The sequence below is a fragment of the Euprymna scolopes genome, chromosome 12, assembly GCF_053919585.1.
Source record: "Euprymna scolopes isolate OS-2025 chromosome 12, ASM5391958v1, whole genome shotgun sequence".
NCBI classification, from domain to species: Eukaryota; Metazoa; Mollusca; class Cephalopoda; order Sepiida; family Sepiolidae; genus Euprymna; species Euprymna scolopes.
In genome coordinates this window covers 134,313,122-134,334,665 of record NC_136493.1, presented here as the reverse complement: position 1 = coordinate 134,334,665, position 21,544 = coordinate 134,313,122, and the positions used below count along the sequence as shown (strand labels likewise).

Below are 21,544 nucleotides of genomic sequence, written 5' to 3'. Positions count from 1 at the left end.
ATGCCTGTCGTGGAACAGTGTCCCACAGCAGGTATTTCTAGGGAAAAAACTTTATTTATGGGATCTGCGTTTAAATATAGGCCCAGATAGAGAGTGAGGGAAATTGTTGATAGTGATTGTAACTAGGCGAGTGTTTTTTGTGGAAGTTTGGCAAGGGGAGACCAAAGATTGGAGATCAGACGAGCACTTGCTGTGAAAAAAACCCCGAAAAAGCAGTCAATATATGACTACAATGTTTTATTGTCAGTGCAAGAACTAAAGTGCCACAATTAAATATCTTAGATTAAAACCAAAATAAGCCAATATACTTTTAAAGATTTCTATATATTATCGAGTCAGCACTTATCATGGCGAAAAGTATAATGGGTCCTCACGTAGCTGATGTCCCCTTTATTCTACTTTCACGTGCCCCTATTCTGAATTCGTAGCTGTGGGTCGATGTCAGTGAACTTTATTTTTTCCACCAAAACGGTCATTAACAATGTTTTTTCTGTGGGAAAGAGGTTGCAGGGAAGAAAAAAAAAAGATGATGCTAAAAACGATTCTTTTAATTGATTTATTTATTTATTTATTTTTTAAATCCATTGCCGGTGCTAATAATAAAATGATGAAAATCAATTGAGTTTAAATTGTAAAACAAAAATCTATAAATTACCAAAAGTATATTTGTACGTTTGCCAAAAATATATACGCATGGATTTTACATTAAGTCCCAAACTTAATAATAATAATAATAATAATAATAATAATTAAAAAAAAAAAAAAAAAAAAAAAAAGCAACTTTATTAATAAATACTTGGAGATTTATAAAAAATCAGAATTAGAATCGTTAACTGTATCAGAATCAGGAATTAAGAATAGGAGTGGTTTACTTTGGCTTTAATTTTAGTTGTTTCCTATCTTTATTATTTTTCTAGGTACTCGAGTATATATACATCTAAATAAAACCTGGAAAGGAAAGGTGCAGGGTTTATGCGGTAATTACAACGACGATATAAAGGATGATTTCCAAACACCTGATGGAATGAAAGTCAGCAAAGAATCGATTTTTGGCGATAGCTGGGGAGCTATGCAATGCCCATCAGTTGCACAAGATGATCCGAAAGATAAATATGAACCATGTGAAGTAAGAATTTTTGTTTTTAATCTTTCATTTCTTTAGATAAAATTTTCTTCTTTCATTGTTATTTCTTATTTTTATAAAGTTAGCTATGTGTATCTTGTGCCACCAGAGCAGGCTGTCTGAAGATACCGACTTCCTAACTTAAAATCAGGCACGTGCAGAGGAGTGGTTGTGCTAGGGATGCCCAAGCACCTACTCCTTTTACTCCTGTTTTAAAAATGCCCTTTTACAGAAGAATATATTATAGGTCTGTGCCCACCGAGACACCGTTTGTTTTTTCACTGGAGCAGTTGTCCTGAAAAAATTCTCTGCGTGTCACTGCATGCATCCAATATTAATGTTATTGTTTTATTTTCTTTCCTTTTGCAAAACTCAATCATGTTCTGTAAAGTAAAAGATAAAAACAACAATCTTCCTCTACTAAACAACCAAACCAAACTCCATGAATAAATATTTGAGATATGAGAAACTTGAAGCATAAAAACTTTTTCCAAAATTACTGGATTCAGAATAAATAACTCGAAAAGGGTGATATACTGTAAAACAGAAGAACCAAACATTAACTATGTGTATATGTTTATATATTTATATGTATAGGATTCACTCCTAAACTAATTAACCTAACATATAATTTTTTACAAGACAGCTGTTATGCAGAAGGATGGGTAATGTGGAATATATTTAGTTTCATGTAATTTTATGCCAATGACACTAAGAGGGGATGGAATCCTATTAGAATTCATGTCTCCTCCTTTCTCCTCCTCACTAATGAGTCATTACCTTAGGTTGGCAGGATTTCTAGTCTATGCTACTTTAGGATTCACATAAAGTAGCTTATAGAAACCCTTGCACGAGTGCACCCTGCCTCTTTTTCGCTCTTTTATTGATCAAGCAGCAGGACGTGGCTGAAGCTTTGTGACACATGCTCAAAACGGCAGTCACAGAAACTCAGTTCCCTTCAAATCTGAACTAAAGACTATTTGCGACAAACTCGAGAAGGCAGTTACAAGTTAGCCATCATTTATCACCGAATTCCTGCTTGGCTTACAACCAAATTCGACACAAAAAAAAGTCAGAATTGAGAGACAAGCTGTTACTCAAACTTCTGATCCCCAGATAAGTTCTTGCACAACAAGTGTTTTGCAGATCTTCTTTTCAGTACAATTATCTTTTTCTCGTATCATCCATTTGTTCACCCAACAAAGTTGCTTTAAATATTGTACACACTTGTCGTGTTCCTTCTCGCAAACCGATTACCACCGTATACTGTTTCAGAGCTTATCCTCGATTTGTTACTGCATTCTCATGTGTGAGAATTGAACTTTATTCTAAGATAAAATTAATTCCAATATTCTCTCCATGAAAAATCAAATGCTTTTTCCGAGAAAAAAGATAATTACGTGACTAATGTCACACTTTTCAGAGGTGCGGGTGGTTTTTGCCGCTAGTCATAGTGGAATGGTAACAAATGTTTAAAAAGCACCTCTGTTCTTCACAAAAATTGTGAAATGGCCTGTTTGTGGTGTTAACCATTTTATTACTTTACTTGGTTAAAACACTTCTAATATACCATACTAGCTCGACGCCCAGCATACAGCACGTTTAAACATGATATTTTAATTCATGCAGATTGTGTATGTATTATTATAGAATACATCCTTTACTGAATATTATATATTACGAGGAATAATTTGCCCGGTGGACTAATTCGCAAAAACATTTGATAATGTCGTTCATCGAATGATAATGTCGTTCATCGAATTCTGTTTGCGTTTGTTTACAATATTACATCAGCTGATATTTGGGCTTGACGATGAATGTCCTGGAAAAGTCACTTCTGATTAATGTTTTAGTTTTAAAATTTGCTAATGAAGAAATGATTTGCAGCGATTTTAAATGGTACCTCTCCTTGCATTGTAAATTGAAATAAGAAAAAATTGTAAATTAATAAGAAAATAATTCGATCTTAAAAATAGTCTTATAAATAAAAATGAAGACTTTTTACAGGGGAATATTTTACGTTACACCGCCGGCCAAGGTAACACGTGATGTAAAATATTTTCCTGTAAAATTTTTTATGTTTTTTTTTTTTTTAAATAATTGTGTTTATACACAAACATTGGAAGAAAGGTACTACTTGATAGGACTAAGAGAAGTTGTAAGTTTTTAAAATATTATTTTTAAGATGATTATATCTGTTTTTTTTTTTTACAGGGGAATAAGCGACGTTTTTGGGCTGAAGACTCGTGCTCTATTATTATGGGACCTCTCTTCAAAAAATGCAGGGAAGCAATATCCGAAGAAAGAGCAGCAGCATATCACAAAGATTGCATGGATGATGCTTGCGGGTAAGAAAAATGCATCTCGTGCATTTGGAGTTAATATTTGCTAATACTTAAACTGGATCAATTAGATTTCAGACACCCAAAAATGAGCAAATACAAAAAGAACAGATTCGGATTCAACCTGTACACTATTTGTGCACACATGATGAACCCGAAATCGTTAACCAGTTTTTTTTATTCAAAACTATTCTACATTGTTTTTTTTTTACTAGGGAGTCACCACATATGAAGGCTCGAAGGCCATTCGAGGATAAGGGTTAATAAATTTAAGGTAATAGTGTAGTAATCGTTAATGGCATAAGTTCGGTAGAATTTGATTATTTAAAGGGACGGCTCAACAAGAACTTGTTTATATTGGACTTGAAGGCTATGATATTGTTCCACAGGTGGGCACTTCTAGGAAAGAAACTTTGTTCATGGAATATGCGTTTAGATTTATGCAGTTAAAGAGCAGAGGAAATCGTTTATAGTGGTTGTAGTTAGTCGAGATTCTTTTTGTGAAAGTCCAGTAAGGAGAGACCAGGGAATAGAGCTCCGACGAGTACTTGCCCTGAAAATAACAATAGAGCAGAGACAGGCTCGCAATGTCTCTTCTATGAAAAAGAGGTTGCAGGGAAGAGAAAAGGATATCATCTACTAGGTTTTTAAGTCAATTTTGAACCCTATAAAGGCAGGATAGGGTGTGTCGAGCAGCTCCTGCCCAAATGTGACAACAGTACTCTATTTTATGGCTCTTATACAAATGGTGGATTGCATCGGCAATGAGATACCTACTGGAGCAGTAGAATAATCCAACCATTTTTCCAGCGATCTTGGCAGCAGATTTGGTAGATAATACTCGTACATTTCTTTTAATTAAAACTATTCTGTGTTGTTTAGTTTTTTGTATTTTAAGAAAATCGGTCAGTGAAAGAGAAATCCTTTTAGACTGAAACAACTTTAATTTTTCTCCCAATTCAAAATGCCCCTTTTTGAGGAGCTAGATTTTCCTACATTAAAAATCGATCTTGTGTCTAATCTGCCCTTATAGGGAGGCAAAAAGTTTGGTTTGTAACTTTTAAAAAAAATAAAAATGTGTTCCTTTTATAAATTTCCAAGGTCAGTTTTAATGTAGGGAAAATCCAGCCCCCCCCCCCACACACACACCTTAAAATGCACTTTGGATTAGGACAAAAATAACAATTTCCTTAGTTTAAAAGGATTTCTCTTTCACTGACCAAGAACAGGAAAGATATTGAGAAACAGAATAGTTTTGATTAAAAAAAAGTTAAACGATATTTCGTTTGTGTATTCATTTTTTTTTTTTCGACTTTTATTCTCATCTTCATAGTTGTTGTTATTTCACCCCGTTTGGCCAACTTATCCTCTGGCCTTCTTCAGGTGGTTAACCACGACGGGATAGGAATGCTGAGTTTTGTAACTGTATCTTCAATAATTACTGCCTCCCATTTTGGCCAACTAATCCTTTGGCCTGCTTCAAATCAAAGAATTCCAAAAAATAAAAAAATTAAAAATAATATATGATATTTCGTTTATTTATACATTTTATTTAGCGAAAAAAGTTTGCAAATTTATTTTTTGTGTATAAAGTTTACAAAATTTAAACAAATTGTTTTAATAAAAAAGACGCACCCTAGTTTAAACTAACTCCACCATTGGTAGGAGACAAGTACATACCGACACGATCTCTGCAATAATTTTTGTCCTTGGCCCCCAAAATCAACAGAGATTAGACCATTCCTGTAATCACCCGGCTCCTGTTGATTTTGGTGGGAGTTAAGTTCTGAGCAGTTCTAAGAGATCCACCTTCCTAGGCGTTGTCTTCACTTTTTGAGAAAGGATTAGTTTATTGCTTATCGCCTAAGGCGTCCTCACCGGGGAATGCCGACAGGACTGCCCAGGCACTTTTTGCAAGTCAGAGTGCCCCTCCTCTAGGGTGCTGACTTCTCAATCCCACTTTTCGACCCTGGTGTTTTTGAAGTGGAGGAGAACTAAATACATGTGAAACGTTTTTTCTTTAATATAAGCCCATTTTCTTTAATATAAGCCCATTTTTTCTTAAAATAAATTACTTAATCTTAAACTAAAAGGTTTAATGAGTGAAGGCTGTTTTTTTTTAATGATGCCATCAACTTATTATAATCCCACGTAAACCTGTATCCGTCACTTTTAATTAATCAAATTCTTAAAAATATGGTTAACGATATGCCTGAGGACTGTATTTTGCAAAAGGAGAAAAATACATCACAAAACCGTGCATCAAAAATACTTCCATTATATTTACTGATTCACGGTCCAATTACATTTGATCTGAGAAAACGCACATGTAATGATTATTATAACTAGTTATTTATTTATTTTTTTTTGTTACAAGAGATGTTTATGAATATCAGTCATAATTCAATTCAATTTACACAGAAGACGATATAGTAACCCAACACTTGTCGAAATTCACATTGAATTATTGCATTGTTGGCGCATTTATTACCTCCCTTTGAAGTCATTCCAACGTTCAGGGATCCTGACTGAGAAAGCGCTCCTTCTCCAGCTCAAAAAAACAAAAAAAAAAAAAAAAAAAAAAAAACGGCGATTAAATAGGTTCTTGTAGTGTCAGCATAGACCTCTTTCTGGTGCAGGAGTAAATAATGGGTCCCGAGCTATATCATAATGACGATTGAGGAAATCTCTCACATATATGCCTGTTATGCAATTTTGTTATCCACTGACTAATCAACTGGTAAGGCGTATTCGTTCACTGAAGAACTATTGCAGTCTCTTTGGAAATCACAGTTGGTTAACAGAGAGAACCTTGAAAGCAACGAGGAAAGACATTCCCTTTCTTTCTCCGCTCAAGCATCGACTATCTTCGCCTGAAGATAACGATTGACAAACTTTTGCCAGCTTAAAGAACTTTCTAGTTTTCCTTTCCTCACTTTCTTCCACCTATACCACACGGTGTAATTGTATAAAATTTTTCATTGTTGTTTCAATTACTTACATCGTTTGGTATAGGTTGAAGAAAGTTGGACAGTACCCAAGCGAAGAAAGATGATATTGACTGCTACATACATACAGGAGCTGTAATATAACTGGCTTGTGACGATATTAACAGCAGTAGCCGAAAAAAAGCACATATGCAAATTAGGAAGTGTACGACTATAAATAAATGCTAATGCGGGTGTTGTTAATCATAATATATACACAAAAAAAATCATAGCTTCCTTTTGCTTCGCCACATCACATTTCGCATCATTTGTTTGTGACGTCATAGCATCTTCGGTAATTATAATTCTAAAGCTTTACATTTCTGGTGGAATTTCACAATTTCTTACTTTTAGAAAAAATTAACCGATTTAAACGCTATTATATATATATATATATATATATATATATATATATATATATATATATATATATATATATATATATATATATATTGCGGTTTAAAAATGCCTTTTCGATTAGATTACGAGACGAAAATTTTACAAAGCGCATCTGAGTACATGAAAAAAAAAAAGCAGCAACAGCGGAAGATGGATGGCAAGCAATTGTATTAGTAGCAGGAGTAGGGTTTGATTGCGTATGTAAATTAGGAAGTGTGCGCGAGCTGGCTCGACAAGATAATATAAAAAAAAAGCAACAAAGTCGGTGCCAAAGGACAAAAAAAAAAGAAGAAAAAAGGACACTCTGTTGCCGGAGAAGAAAAATTGTGGTTGAAAAAGATGGACGTGTAAAGTCGAAAACGAGAAATAGTTGTCTACATGTACTGTGTAGTGGAGCAGAAAAAGAAACGCGTATCAGATGAGATTGACATGTGGCCCTGCAGTGGCAGAGAGAGAGAGAGGGGGGAGAGAGAGAGAGAGAGAGAGAGAGAGAGAGAGAGAGAGAGAGAGAGAGAGAGACTTTTTAAGGTGGTATCGAGACGGGGAGAAAGAAAAGCGCCAAGAAACGACTAGTGTTAAAAAAAGAAAGAAAAAGCTGAGTCGAATTTATTTATTTTTTGTTTGTTCTTTTTTGACGGTGCTGAATGGTGTGGGAGAGAGGTTTGAACTGTAACAAACACGGTTCGAGCATAACGGCCACGTTACACAGTTACTTCCTACCCAATATCTAACCACAATTACTGAATATATAACAATCTGACATGTGGTTCTCATTGAACCTCATAAATTTCTATGTGAATATCTTGAGCAGATTTACTGAAACAATATACGTATTAATTCACCGTTTTATATTTTTTGTAGTTGTGATACTGGAGGAGATTGTGAATGTTTATGTACAAGTATCGCTAATTTTGTTGAAGAATGTAACAAAAATGGACACCATGTTCGGTGGAGACATCAGCATCTTTGTCGTGAGTAGAAACCAATCAAATTCTTAGAGTGTGATTTTTTTTTCTAAAACATTGTGTTAAAACTCACATATAGAATTTGAAAATCTTCCCTTTAATAAATCGTGCAATTTTGAAAAGTTGTAAAAAAAAAACGCAATTTCAAAATGTTTCTGATAAAAGATAATGCAATTTCGAAAAGTTTCTAAAAAGATGTAAATAAATGCAATTTTGAAAAAAATTTAAAGAAAAAATTTTTAAAAGTTAAAAAAAAAATTAAATTTTGCAAAGTTAAAAAAAAATGAAATTAAAAAAAAATTAAATAAAATTTAATTTTGCAAAGTTACTATAAAGAAAATTATGAAAAATAAAAGGAAGCATTGAATTATTTATATCTATTAATTTTAATCTAAAAAACAAAATTATAATAATTTTGTTAATTTTATAAAAGATAAAGGGATTACTATTGATCAGTTATATTTATTTTGTTACAGCAATTCAGTGCGAAAACAACTTTAAATATATTGCCTGTGGTTCTCCATGTCAAGCCACTTGCCGTAACATTGGGGATGAGCCAGAACCACACTGTCATTCAACTCATTGTGTTGAAGGTTGCTTTTGTGATACAGGTTTTGTCCAAGACGGTTAGTAGCTTAATTTTCTTCTTTCTAGACAAATATGTCAAAGTTATATCTTTTCAATTTTGAAAGATATTAAAAAAAAAATACTCACCAAAGAACCTTTTCTCTTAAGAGATATAAGATTGACGTAATAGTACCACTGTAACGGCACTAAAATAGATTAACAATTGATAAGTAAATTTTTCGTTAAGACAAAACCTTTCAAAAAGTTAAGGTTTATTGAGTTTTCTTGCACAGAAGTTAATATACAAAACAACAACTTTTATCTATCCGCTTTCCCTTCAAAAGGGAATTCTCCAAGAAAAGTTCTCTCAGAGACAATTTTTTCTCTCTCTTGTTTTTGTAAACCACTTCATGTTTTAGAGCTTTGGACTTTTTTCACGCTCATAATTTTCATCTAAAAACAACCTCTCATATTTATTTTAAGGATGTTCTCATCCTTGTAAATAACTAGGAACGGGGCCAGTGAGAGAATGGTACAAAGTTGTAACACTCCTTCTGAAGCCAAACCTGGGTCTCTTTGGACTTGTGGGCTGGCATCAAGTCCTAATGCCCTATCTAGGGTCTGCCAGCGGCCACCTGATTGCACCAGAGGATCACCACACTCTTCAGCAGATCCAGGTACACTTTGGTGTTGACTTTCAAGCCGACTTCGAAGATGTGAGGTGGCATGATGTGGCCCTCACTTGAAACCACACTAAAGACCATAACCTTGGGTTGTCCGATACATTGAGCTGTGCCTTCAAGCGTTGAACCGTTCAGATTTGCCTTTTAAGGGCGCTGGCAATGGTCCTGTTGTTATAACTTGGATCGGTAGAGAGCATGAGTTGTATAGTGACGCATCTCCGATCTCGCTCGTTGAACATTGTGTCACTTTCAGACATGATAGAAGGCTCCTATAGTTCTTGGGATTTGTACACAACTGGCCAACTAGTAGATGGTTTGCAAAAAAAAAAAAAAAAAATGAAAACCGGTTTTCATTAAACAGAAATGGAATCATGTCTTTTCTAGGCGACAATTTACTGTACTGTTTCGCCAACATTATACGCTTTTTCTGCCTTTCACTGTTATTTTGCTAATTTCATATGATGTGAGTAAACCATCACACATTATTATTAAACACTGGAGACACTGTTTTTCTAGCTTGGAAATCATCACATGGCTTTTTAAAGTATTCTACTGGTTTATTTTTTCCTTTCTTGTGTGCTTCTTTTCTAGATGGACTTTTAGTTTATAAGTTTTCATACTATCATTTGAAATTACATCCATACATATGAGGCACATTGGTTTCATTTTATTATGTGGTGTTGGAATAAATCCGTAAGACAAATATTCCACGGAGTACTGTCAGGGCTTCTGTTTACTTGAAGTAGCCATGGAATGTCTGAAAACACACACACACACACACACACACACACACACACACACACACACACACACACACACACATCTATTACAGCTGGTAAAGCAATTATTGCAGTTCATAATAACTAACTATATATATTGCCATTATTTTTATAAATTTTTCGACAAATATCACACATATTTAGAAGCAGAGTGCGAGGTAAATATTTGAGGTAAAACTGGAAAATAAAAATGTTATAAAGTAACTTGAATAATTGAAAAAACTAAATTATTATCACCATTAACGTTTTTAACTTCCTCAAAGTTGATAATTATATCAGATAACTGCCAGGATATGAATTCATATTTGAAATTTGTATCAAAACGGAAAAATTTGCCATTTTTCTCTTCAGCATTTTTATACTTTTATATTTTCGCTATTCACATGCAAAAGTTTTTAAAAAATGCGAAAGAATATCTATACCAGGAATTTTTAATATCTCTTACCTTTCCATGATGAAGTTCAACGTTAAACTGAAGTGAAATGCTTGGGTCAATTCAGCATTTTAACAGATTTTCTTCTATGAGAGTTTGAGAAATCAAAGTATTTTCGGAATAAATTCCCTAAGAAGATTAGTATGGGAGGGCGAAAGTTAGGCAGGCAATATAATAGGAAAAGAACCGACTGCCCGAGGTGCATATTTAAAAGCCAGCTCCTATCACTTTTTTTCTTTTTTTTTTATATTGCTTTCAAAGCAATTTTATGGAAATTTTTTGAAATCTAGAAAATACACTCAAATTCATGTGAATGTCTACTTCAGCTTTTTCGCATCAAACCAAAATTACAGTAGAAATTAAACTTTTAATAATAAAAAAAATTATGAATTGGCTTTCTCCATGGACCACCAAAATATCATTGTGGACTCCCAATTTGTTATATTTTGCCTGTCTACCTCCAGAAATATTCCATGGACCTCTATGGTTCATGTGAACCCCGCTTGAGAACCTCTGATTTAGATGGAATATGATTTTCATGTAACATTAAGAATAAATGAAAGCTGCACGTCTTTATTTTATATTTATTTCGAATTTTTTTTTATTTTAAAGGTGACAAATGCATTCCAGCTTCCAAATGTAAATGTTATGAGAATGGAGTCGAATATTCTCCAGGAGCAGTAGTGAAATACAATTGCAGAAATTGGTAAGTTTAATTATATAATTCTTAGATTAAATGGTTAGTCGTAATATAAAAAAAATTATTCACTATCAAGACATTTTGAATTTGAAATGACGTCGTTAGCATGTTGGAAACGAACCAATCACAAGGTGCCTAACAAAACTAACTTGGGCAACAGCCTCAGATCACAGAATTATATGAAATAAATTGAAAACTGCTATTTGGACGATAATATCAAATGTAGCTTTTAAAAATATAATTTTGTGGAACTGTATGGATGAGGAGAAAGTGTCTTTGGAGCTGGCAGTAAATGCATGCGAAATGACGTCATCGGTAAAGAAAAAGATTATAGAAAGGAGAAAGAGGACGACCATGGGAAGGACGTTGAGCATGGAATGAGGGAACATTCAAGATCTTGTTAGAGGATCAATCATGTGAGTGACGTCACGGCCATAACAATGAGGGAATAAATGTTGTTACAAAGAAAAACGAAATGAAGTTCTTTTCTAGTCTTGTCCACTTTGTGACTGAGGTATACAACATGTGTTGGTTCCCGGACAACATTACAGTTGTTGCTACATCTGTTTATGGCTTTCCTACACATGGTGAAAAACCGTAACAGTAGTTGCCAGAAGCATCCAGGAAGATCTGATTTTTTTTTTTTTTGAAAGCCTGGAAAAAGAGAAATATTTCTTCAAATGCACGGCAACTAAACTGGTTATGCTAGGCGGCCTGTGATTGGTTCTTTCTTGATGTACAATAAACATTGTTATAAATAGAGACGGTTTAAAGGGAGGTTACTCTGAATGTAATCATCCTTTTTAGATTTTGTTATTATCAAATTCCCTAATTAAAAACTTGTGATTATTTTACTCAATATTTATTTTTCCAAAAGTTTGTGCAATCGACCGTTTATTATCATTTAAAAGTTACAGCAAAAATAACTCATAGTTTATTCTGTAAAGTTTCTTCACAATGATGCAAAACAAGATCATTGGATTATTCGGACTACTATTCTCATCTTAAGGGTTATTTCGAACGGAACCATTTATTTAATCCACAGGGGTCGCATGCTCTCCTTCCAACAACCATGACCCGGTAAAAATTTTAAATAATTTGTAAGTTTATTCGTCATATCAACTGCACTGAGGATTGAACCTTCAACCTCCAGAAGAGTGTCCCTTCGAACTTAATTTTACTTAGTACTTTATCAGTTGTACCAAGGGTCCTTGCTGACACCTGACATAGATCGAAGATTACATCAGCCAAAATATTGTAAGAATAACACTCACGATGAAAGCTGTAGTTCGAATAAATTAAATAATATGAATTATCGATCCTCATCCAAAACATTCGGAAACAAGATCATTGTGATTCTGGTTCAAGATTTTCTAATTAAATTTTCTTATTTTCTCTAGTTTAAATATATATTCCTTTGCTAGATAGCATGGTGTTTGGAAAGTTGATGACATAATTTCTACACATGTATATAAACATATAGTTTTACACATGTATATAAACATATGTCAGTTAAAATATTAGGTATATTCAATTCCAGTACGACGTGATTCATACAAAACATTAACAGAAATGACCCCTGAAAGACCAGTTGAATGTCCAGCACATCACCCTAGCTATCATCCAAAGCAATGCCATGCCCAACATTGTTAACACATAGCGTCTAAGTTTTCATAAAGGAAAAAAAAGTGCTTTTCCCAATGATAAATCTTTTAATCCAGCAGTCAACAAAGTTTGTTTTAATTATTATTTTTAACTTTTAAAATGACTAGTACAGTATGTTTAACAATGTACTATTATTTCTACGTATGGGTTCCATCCATAGCCGTGACCCCCCCGGGGGGGGGCATAGGCCATCCACAAGATTGTAGAGACTTTTGTAGTGTTAGTTTTTTTGGGTGAAGGTACTGGCCACACGCCCAACCTTCCCAAAAGGTACTTACAGCGCCTAGCCTTTCCAAATGGCTACCCATCTGGCACTGGCCAGGCTCAACGTTGCTTACACACATATAGGCTAGATAAACACTATTCATGTGATAAGATTGCAAGTAAAATAAAATCGATGGAATGACTTGGGATCAAGCTCTATATGAGTAAAAGAGCCTTTTTGCATGAGCGTTGCTTTTAAAATAGTACTCTATTACTAGTCTGATTTCCTTTGTTCTTCATTTCTTCGTCTATGTAACCTTTGGTTTGTCTTGGTCATATTTATTTACATGTATTATGTTTTATTCTGTTACCAGAAATAAGAATGACCAACACTCACATGTCCTCCATGTTAGCTATCAAACGAGCCCCTGCAAATTATGGTGCTCGGATTCTTCTTCTAAACCTTTTATATTTATTTGATGTAATTTTTTTGTGATTTTTGTGATTGTTTTGGTGTATGAGGCAACACCAGATCCAGGTTTATTCTACCTGTGATCCTATCACAAGGGATAGTGTTTGATTGTTCTTCTGAATCCCACACCTTTTTATATTCATTTAGTATTATTTTGTTATGGTTGTGTTAGTGTATGTGGCAGCACCAGACCCAGACTTATTATACTAGTGATCATGTCATAGCAATAGTGTTTATCCCATATATAACAGCAGCAATACGCTATCACACGCATTGCATGTGTTGAATGTTTACCATAAATAATGTTAATCAGTAGTTGTTTCAATGGTCTATGCTAGGAAACCAAGTGTTTCCGATTCTTTGTGCACATATAGAACATAATCCCGAAATGATATCACCTATTTTCCAAACATGCTATTTATTCTGACATTTCATAATGCGTTCACATTTTATAAAAATTGAAGTTCTCATTCTTAAAATATGGACTCATTAAAGATAATGACAAGATACTAAAACTTTACTTAGTTTTTCAAACATGACATCAATATTTTGTTTTGACCCATTAGGTCCAACTGTCCTATAAATAGGATACAATATAATTTATTTTTTTTTAATCTATAAGATACTATATAATTTATTTTTTAAATCTATAAGATACTATATAATAGTACTGTTTACCGCATAGTTACTCTAAAGAAAGGATAAAATTTATCCATATCTATCAACTTCTCTCCAAGAGTCGTTAGAGACCTCTTAGAAGCTCTTGTGGAATTTTCTAAAATTCTATTTGTTCGATGGTGTATGAATAACAAATGAGTCTTGCAATGGTAAGCCACTTACTCATTGCCAAAAGTGCAATGTAACCTTTTGTGTAAACTGTTTTGCGCCTTACCAATAATATGTAAATTTTATCTTGAATGTATAACCTCACGATTTCTAAAATTTATCATCTGTAGCCAGTATCCTATTTACAGAAATGTCAATATTGCTATTTAATTGCTTCCCCGCGAGAGCAATATGTGACACAAGGTCGATTTTAATGTGGGGGAAAAGCAGTTCCCTCAAAAAAGGCACTCTAAAAGTAAGCAAAAATAAAAAAATTGCCTTAGTATAGAAGGGTTTTCCCTACATTGACTAAGGACAAATTAACTTGAGTGTAACATTAGAACAGATACTACCCCCTGATCTTAGCTCGAATTTCGCTTTCTAAATAAAATAAATATCTTTTCTCTTTCAATTTGTGTGTTCTAACCCATTTTTAGTCATTACACAAACTTTCAACTCAACAGTAAAATATTTAGATACTCTGGGATTTAATGGTTTAATCTGAACTATTCTATCAACTAGTACGTGCCTCAATGGAAAGTTCCAGTGTGTACAGAACAATTGCACTGAAAAATGTCAAAAGAATGAAGTTGCTTGCGATAATGGCGATTGCATTGAGTCAAAGTACAAGTGTGATGGTCATTTGGATTGTCGAGATGGCTCAGATGAACATAATTGCAGTGAGTATTGCTTTTTTTTTAAAAATCTTACTTTGGACTTGCGATGAACACACATATTAACCTAATCGAGCATAAATAGAAGGTCGTTTCACTAAAGTCACGTGACCTGCTGATGTTACAGAATAAAGTACAATGACCATGGTTGGGCGAAAGACGATTATTATGAGGATTATTTCAAAACAGGACAGGTACATTTTAAAATTTATAATTAAATATACTTAAAAAAAAAAGACTTCACTATAATATTTTCCTGGAAAAAAAAAACAAACTCTCTTTTAATCATATGTGTCCAAATTCTTTTATTTTTTAGAAAAAAATAGTCTCTTTTGAACCAATTTTATAAATCCCTCTGCAATTTCTGTAAGAATTGAAACAGAAAATGACCATCCTCGCAACAGTTGTCTATCGCCTAATCATAGCCATTTTACTTTATTCTGCGATGCCAGCAGGTTACATAAAACAGCCTTCTATTTATGTAAGCCACGCTTGATTAAGCTAATAAGTGTGTTTATCGGACATGCTTATTGGAATTAATGTTATTTAGGAGTAGAAAGTGAACCATAGGTTTTATACTGCCTCTGAGATGCTTATGTTTCATGAAATGTGTGCAAACCTTTAATAATTAGCATAAATTCGTATCTACAATCAATACTCTGAAGAATCGTGTATTTTAAACACAAATTTATTCGTCATCAACAAAAGTAAAACTGAAAAAGAATAATAAAGAAAGATTTATTGACATGTTCCTAAAAGCACTTCATTCAGCTTTAGAACCATTGTGTAACTGATATACAGGGTATCCCAATAAAATATATACAGTCTTTAAATAATCATAAAATCAATATTTATTATAATAAAGGAAAATTTTATGCGTCAAAATACAGTGAACAAATATAAAAACCAGTCAATTATCGCAAGTGTTCAATTTGGTGGCCATTGTGGTCCATATACAGCTAAGAATGCTCACTGATTGAATCCAAAATTTTGGAACTTCTGTCTTGTGAGCTGCTTCCTAAACAGATTTTTAACCGATTAGTAAAACCTCTCAATGACTCCTCTTGCTTTTATGACATTGGTTGATGATCGTGGTCGTCCAGAGTGGTTCTTGTGGACATTTTTTAACTGTTCATTAAACTGTTCCTTCTTTTTTTTTTTTTTTTTTTTTTATTTTTTACACGGTGGTCACCACTTATCAAGGTCCGGAAGCCACTCAGGAATAAGGGTTATTGCAAGTACAGTACGTTAGTGTGGAGATTTATTGAAGTGTTTACTTGAGGTGGCGGTTCATTAGGAATTTGTTTATGTTGGACTAGAAGACATCCAAGTTGTAGTCAAGTGGGAAGCAGGCAGACACAACAGAGTTCCACAGGCGTGCAGTTCTAAGAAAGAAGCTTTGTTCATGGAATCTACGTTTTGATTTAGGCACAGATATAGAGTGGGGAAAATTTTTGACAGTGGATTCAGCTAGACGGGTGTTTTTCGTGAAAGATTGGCGAGGGGGGACCAGAGACTGGAGTTCAGACGAGCACCTGCCATGGAAATAACGATAAAACAAGGATAGACTCGCAACGTCTCTTCTGTGGGAGAGAGGTTGCAGGGAAGAGAAAAGGGCATCCCCCACTAAGCCACAAAGTCTATTTTGTACTCTGACAAGGCAGGATAGGCTGTTTTTAGCAGCTCCTACCCAGATGTGGCAGCAGTATTCCATCCTTGGACATACTTGGCTTTTATATAGATAGAGAATTGCATCAGTAGTGAGATATCTTCTGGAGCGGTAAAAGGATCCCACCATCTTTCCAGCGACCTTGGCAACAGACTTGATGTGCGTGTTTCATTTCAGATCAGGAGTAAAGGACAAACCCAGAAGCTTGTCAAAACATGGGGCTTCTCCTAGACGAGAGCCATCCATTTCAATTGATGCCAGATGGGGATCAGAGCGTTGATGATGTAAAGATAGGAGTTTGGTTTTAGATGCATTAAAGGTAACCAGCCACGTCTTTCCCCACTGAACCACGCGCTCGAGATCAGAGGAGAGAGAATCATAGAGAACTTTGTCATTTACAGCCTTTGATTCCTCCCAGAGTTAGACAAGAGGCACGCAGAGGTTACATTGGCCGAAATGTGAGAATAAGATAGAAATGAGAACTTGTATTGATCTGACTATTGTTCTTATCTTGAGTGTTATTTGTGTAACGTCTTAGTCGGATTGGCCTTCGTCCACACACATGTACGTTGTTGTTTGGAAAGGAAAGACAAGATAAAAGTTAGTGTCTCTATAGATATTAGATATTAGAGAAAAGTTACTAGCTCCGTAGAAAATATCTACAAAGCCAGTAACTTTTCTCTTTCCTTTTCAAACAACAGCCAACATACCTGAGGACGGTCAAAGGCCAAACCGACCGAAACGTTACACAAATAACACTCAAGATGAGAACAATAGTCCAATGAATACAAGTAATTTAATCATCCAGCCCTCATCTAAAAAAATTGAAAACTTTAAGTTCATATATGTTAACTGCTATAAAATATAGTGGAAGATTATTATTATTATTATTATTATTATTATTTTATTTTTTTTTTTTGTTATTATTATTATCATTTTTATTATTATTTTTTTTATTGTTATTATTATTATTATTATTATTATTATTTTTGTTATTATTATTTTTATTATTATTATCATTTTTATTATTATTATTTTTGTTATTGTTATTATTATTACTATTTTTGTTATTATTATTATTATTATTTTTGTTATTATTATTATTATTATTTTTGTTATTATTATTATTATTATTATTATTATTATTATTATTATTATTATTATTATTCTTCTATACATCATTTTATGTTGTTACACATAACAATGATAAAAAAATTTATGAAAGTTTGGAAAAGCATTTTTCATGAATTTAAGTACTTTTGTTGTAATTTAAAGTGTCATACTTTGTTGTGCCGTTATATTCCCAGATTACACCTGCAGTCTCAACCAATTCCTCTGTGAAAATGGGAAATGTATATCAAATGAATATGTATGTGATGGAATGTTCGACTGTCCAAGTCAAATAGATGAAATTCGCTGTCGTAAGTATTTTCTCACAAAATAAAAAAACAATATTTTTCTTAAATCTTTATTTTTCAAATCAATTTTCAATTTTTATTTCTGCAGAATCATCTGAATGGATGTTTTATAATATGGCGGTATAAAATAGACATTAGGTTTACTTTCAGCATCCTCTTAACTCTTACTTTCCTCCCTATTTTGTCCTTTAGTCCTCACACTCCATAAACGACCTTTCTAATAAAGGTGGAATAATTGCCGTTTTCTGGGTCGGCTGTTGTTCTGAGTGGATGGTATGTGAAGATTTTCAATCCTCTCATGGTATTCATCATCATTTAATTGTCAGGCTATTTATCTCATTAGGCATTATCCTAGAGTCATCTTTAGCCTTGATAAGTGAATTCGAATCATACGATCTTCAAACACTCTAAAGAAACTAATGTTTTTAGATTATATATATATATATATATATATATATATATATATATATATATATATATATATATATATATATATATACTAGTAGGCCGCCCGGCATTGCCCAGTCATAAGATATGCTTAAATATGATATTTTAATTCATGCAGATTACTTATTATTATAGAAACAATTCTCTATCGATTGTTATATTGAACCAAATATGTAGTAGTGAAATCAAAACTAAATATATATATTGATTGTTATTGATATTGATATTGATATATTGATATTGATATTGATATATTGATTGTTATATATATATCGATTGTTATATGGAACCAAATATGTAGTAGTGAAATCAAAACTAAATATATATATATATATATATATATATATATATATGATTTGGGTGCCATCAGCTAGAATCGAAACCAAAACATAAAACTATCCACCCTTATCCCTTAGCCTCTGAGCCACGCACACACACACACACACACACACACACACACATACATATATATAACACATATAGGACAAGATGCAAGTAATCAAGCAGATATATATTCTCAGAGGATATATATATATATATACATATATATATATATATATATATATATATATATATATATATATATATATATATATATAGCTTAATGTAAATAAAAGGAAAAGAGTGAGATCAATTCCACAAAAGGAGACTTATCCGGATAATGCCAAGCTCAGCAGTAATTATTGCAGCTTATACAATAGGACAACAAGAGAATGAAATGAAGACACAAAACTATATATAGGTAGATATAGAATGGATCATCTCTATCTCTTCTCTTCTCTTCTCTATATAAATAAAATGAACTCATTTTTTCCCGTCGGATTTTGACCTTAACAGGATTAAAAATCAAGATATTTCATGCAAATATAATATGCACAAACGGCAGAACAATATCTGAGGTGTGTTATAGGCTTATTATTTCTCAAATTCCTCGATAATCTTAGATTTCTATACTTTTTCTGCTGAGAAGTCACGGCCAAAATCGGTTAAGATCAATGGAAGTGGTAAAATATTTTCTCTCTAATAAATTCCTTCTCCCCCTGCCACCACTTAACACCGTTTGGGGATCGTTCACAAGGAACAGTTGAGAAGAACGGTTTGGCTTCGTAGTTCTTTCATGTGAAGTTATTTAAAATCACTAAACTAAGCTGCAGTGCTCTGTGGCGTAGTGGTTAGCGTGCTGGACAATTCAGATTATATTTTCACGTTTGCGCCGACCTACCGTGGTCGTTTTTTTTTTTTTTTCCTAAACAACTGGAATGGACTTTTCTTGGTGGCCGAAATGTTAACGTTGCAGATGTTTTTTTTTTTTTTTCACACTTTATTTTCCTACTTTTACTCATGACTCCGGGTTTGATCCTTCCTACTTACCTACCATAACATTTTTTAAAACTTCCCCCCCCATCTCGGAAACAAACACTCGGGCAACGCCGGGTACCCCCGCTAGTTTATTGAATAATGGAATAAAGGCAAAATTTGGGGGATAGAAGGGACTCTTTATGCCAGGGCATTTCGAAGCCTATTGCTTCTCATCAGAAGAGTAGAGAAGGTGCAAGGTAGCCTGGGGAAGATGCGGCGTCTAGCGTAAGGTTCATTAGGGATGAAAAAAATTAAGAGGAATTATAGAATGTTGGGGGAAGCTTTATTAAATTCTAAATAAATAAGGAGAAGCTTATTATATATAGTATGATATATAAGATTATATATGGTCTTTAACATAGTATTGAGATTAAGGGTTTATGTATTATGGTTAAGTAGGGGGGTGTATTGTTGCAGTGTGGTAATTTATTTTAACGGTTTGTGGGGTGTCTATTTTCTATGGAGTGGGTAATTTTGATTAATTTGGGGGAGGTATGTAAGGTTGTAAAACTGAAAGGTAATGTGTGGCAATATATTTATAAGTTTCTACTGTTATGATATAGAGAGTATGATCATAAGGGGGCGGTCGGAGATTAGGGTGGCAATTATTATCACTCTCGTCAATGCTATCATAATTGCTACCATGATCTCCATCTTCACTGTTATTAACAGTAATTTTGAATTTAATTTTATCACAACTATTGGTAACATTATATTTAATGTTTAATTTTAATGTTTACTTTTAATTTTGCCTTTATTTTTATTTTATTTATTTTATTTTATTTTTCTTAATATTAATTTTTTTTTAATATTCAATTTTACATCTAATTTATTTTACTTTCAACTTTATTACTACTACTATTATTATAATTGTCATTACTATTTTACGATCATCTTCCGTACTATTATAATTACCCTACTATTATTTGGTATATTTTTACCACTCTCATAAGTAGCTATGGTTTCCTTACTCCCCCATTTTAACATCAATATGTATACTTAATCTTTTACATCAAGTTATACGCACTCATAGTCATTGCCACCCTAATCTCCGACCGCCCCCTTATGATCATACTCCATATATCATAACAGTAGAAACTTATAAATATATTGCCACACATTACCTTTCAGTTTTACAACCTTACATACCTCCCCCAAATTAATCAAAATGACCCACTCCATAGAAAATAGACACCCCACAAACCGTTAAAATAAATTACCACACAGCAGCAATACACCCCCTACTTAACCATAATACATAAACCCTTAATCTCAATACTATGTTAAAGACCATATATATTCTTATATATCATACTATATATAATAAGCTTCTCCTTATTTATTTAGAATTCAATAATGCTTCCCTCAACATTCTATAATTCTTAATGAACCTTACGCCAGACGCCGCATCTCCCCCATGTTACCTTGCACCTTCTCTACTCTTCTGATGAGAAGCAATAGGCTTCGAAATGCCCTGGCATAAAGAGTCCCTTCTATCCCCCAAATTTTGCCTGTATTCCATTATTCAATAAATGATCCATTCTATATCAACCTATATATAGTTTTGTTTCTTCATTTCATACTCTTGTTGTCCTATTATATATATATATATATATATATATATATATATATATATATATATATATATATATATATATATTCTCAAAGGCTATATATATTTGTAGTCATCGACATACAGTCCTGTTTCGTTGTATCACAACTCGTCAGTGCCACTAGCCCAGCACCTCTCCCAAGCCGAGGATTGAACCTAGAACCATCGCGTTGACAGTCAGCAGTTCTACCGATCGACCCACTGGAGCGGCGCCCGTAAAT

At 33.4% G+C, this 21,544-nt stretch overlaps 1 protein-coding gene across 1 annotated transcript in view; it reads left to right on the top strand.

Moving 5' to 3' along the window:
- LOC145291107 (uncharacterized) overlaps positions 1–21,544 on the top strand; it is a 416,667-nt gene that overhangs the window by 124,422 nt on the left and 270,701 nt on the right. The window contains exons 21-27 of the mRNA XM_080136623.1: positions 918–1,126; positions 3,338–3,471; positions 7,713–7,822; positions 8,293–8,442; positions 10,891–10,984; positions 14,667–14,824; positions 17,795–17,908. Coding sequence (XP_079992749.1) covers positions 918–1,126; positions 3,338–3,471; positions 7,713–7,822; positions 8,293–8,442; positions 10,891–10,984; positions 14,667–14,824; positions 17,795–17,908 — 969 coding nt within the window. The remainder of the gene's footprint in view (positions 1–917; positions 1,127–3,337; positions 3,472–7,712; positions 7,823–8,292; positions 8,443–10,890; positions 10,985–14,666; positions 14,825–17,794; positions 17,909–21,544) is intronic.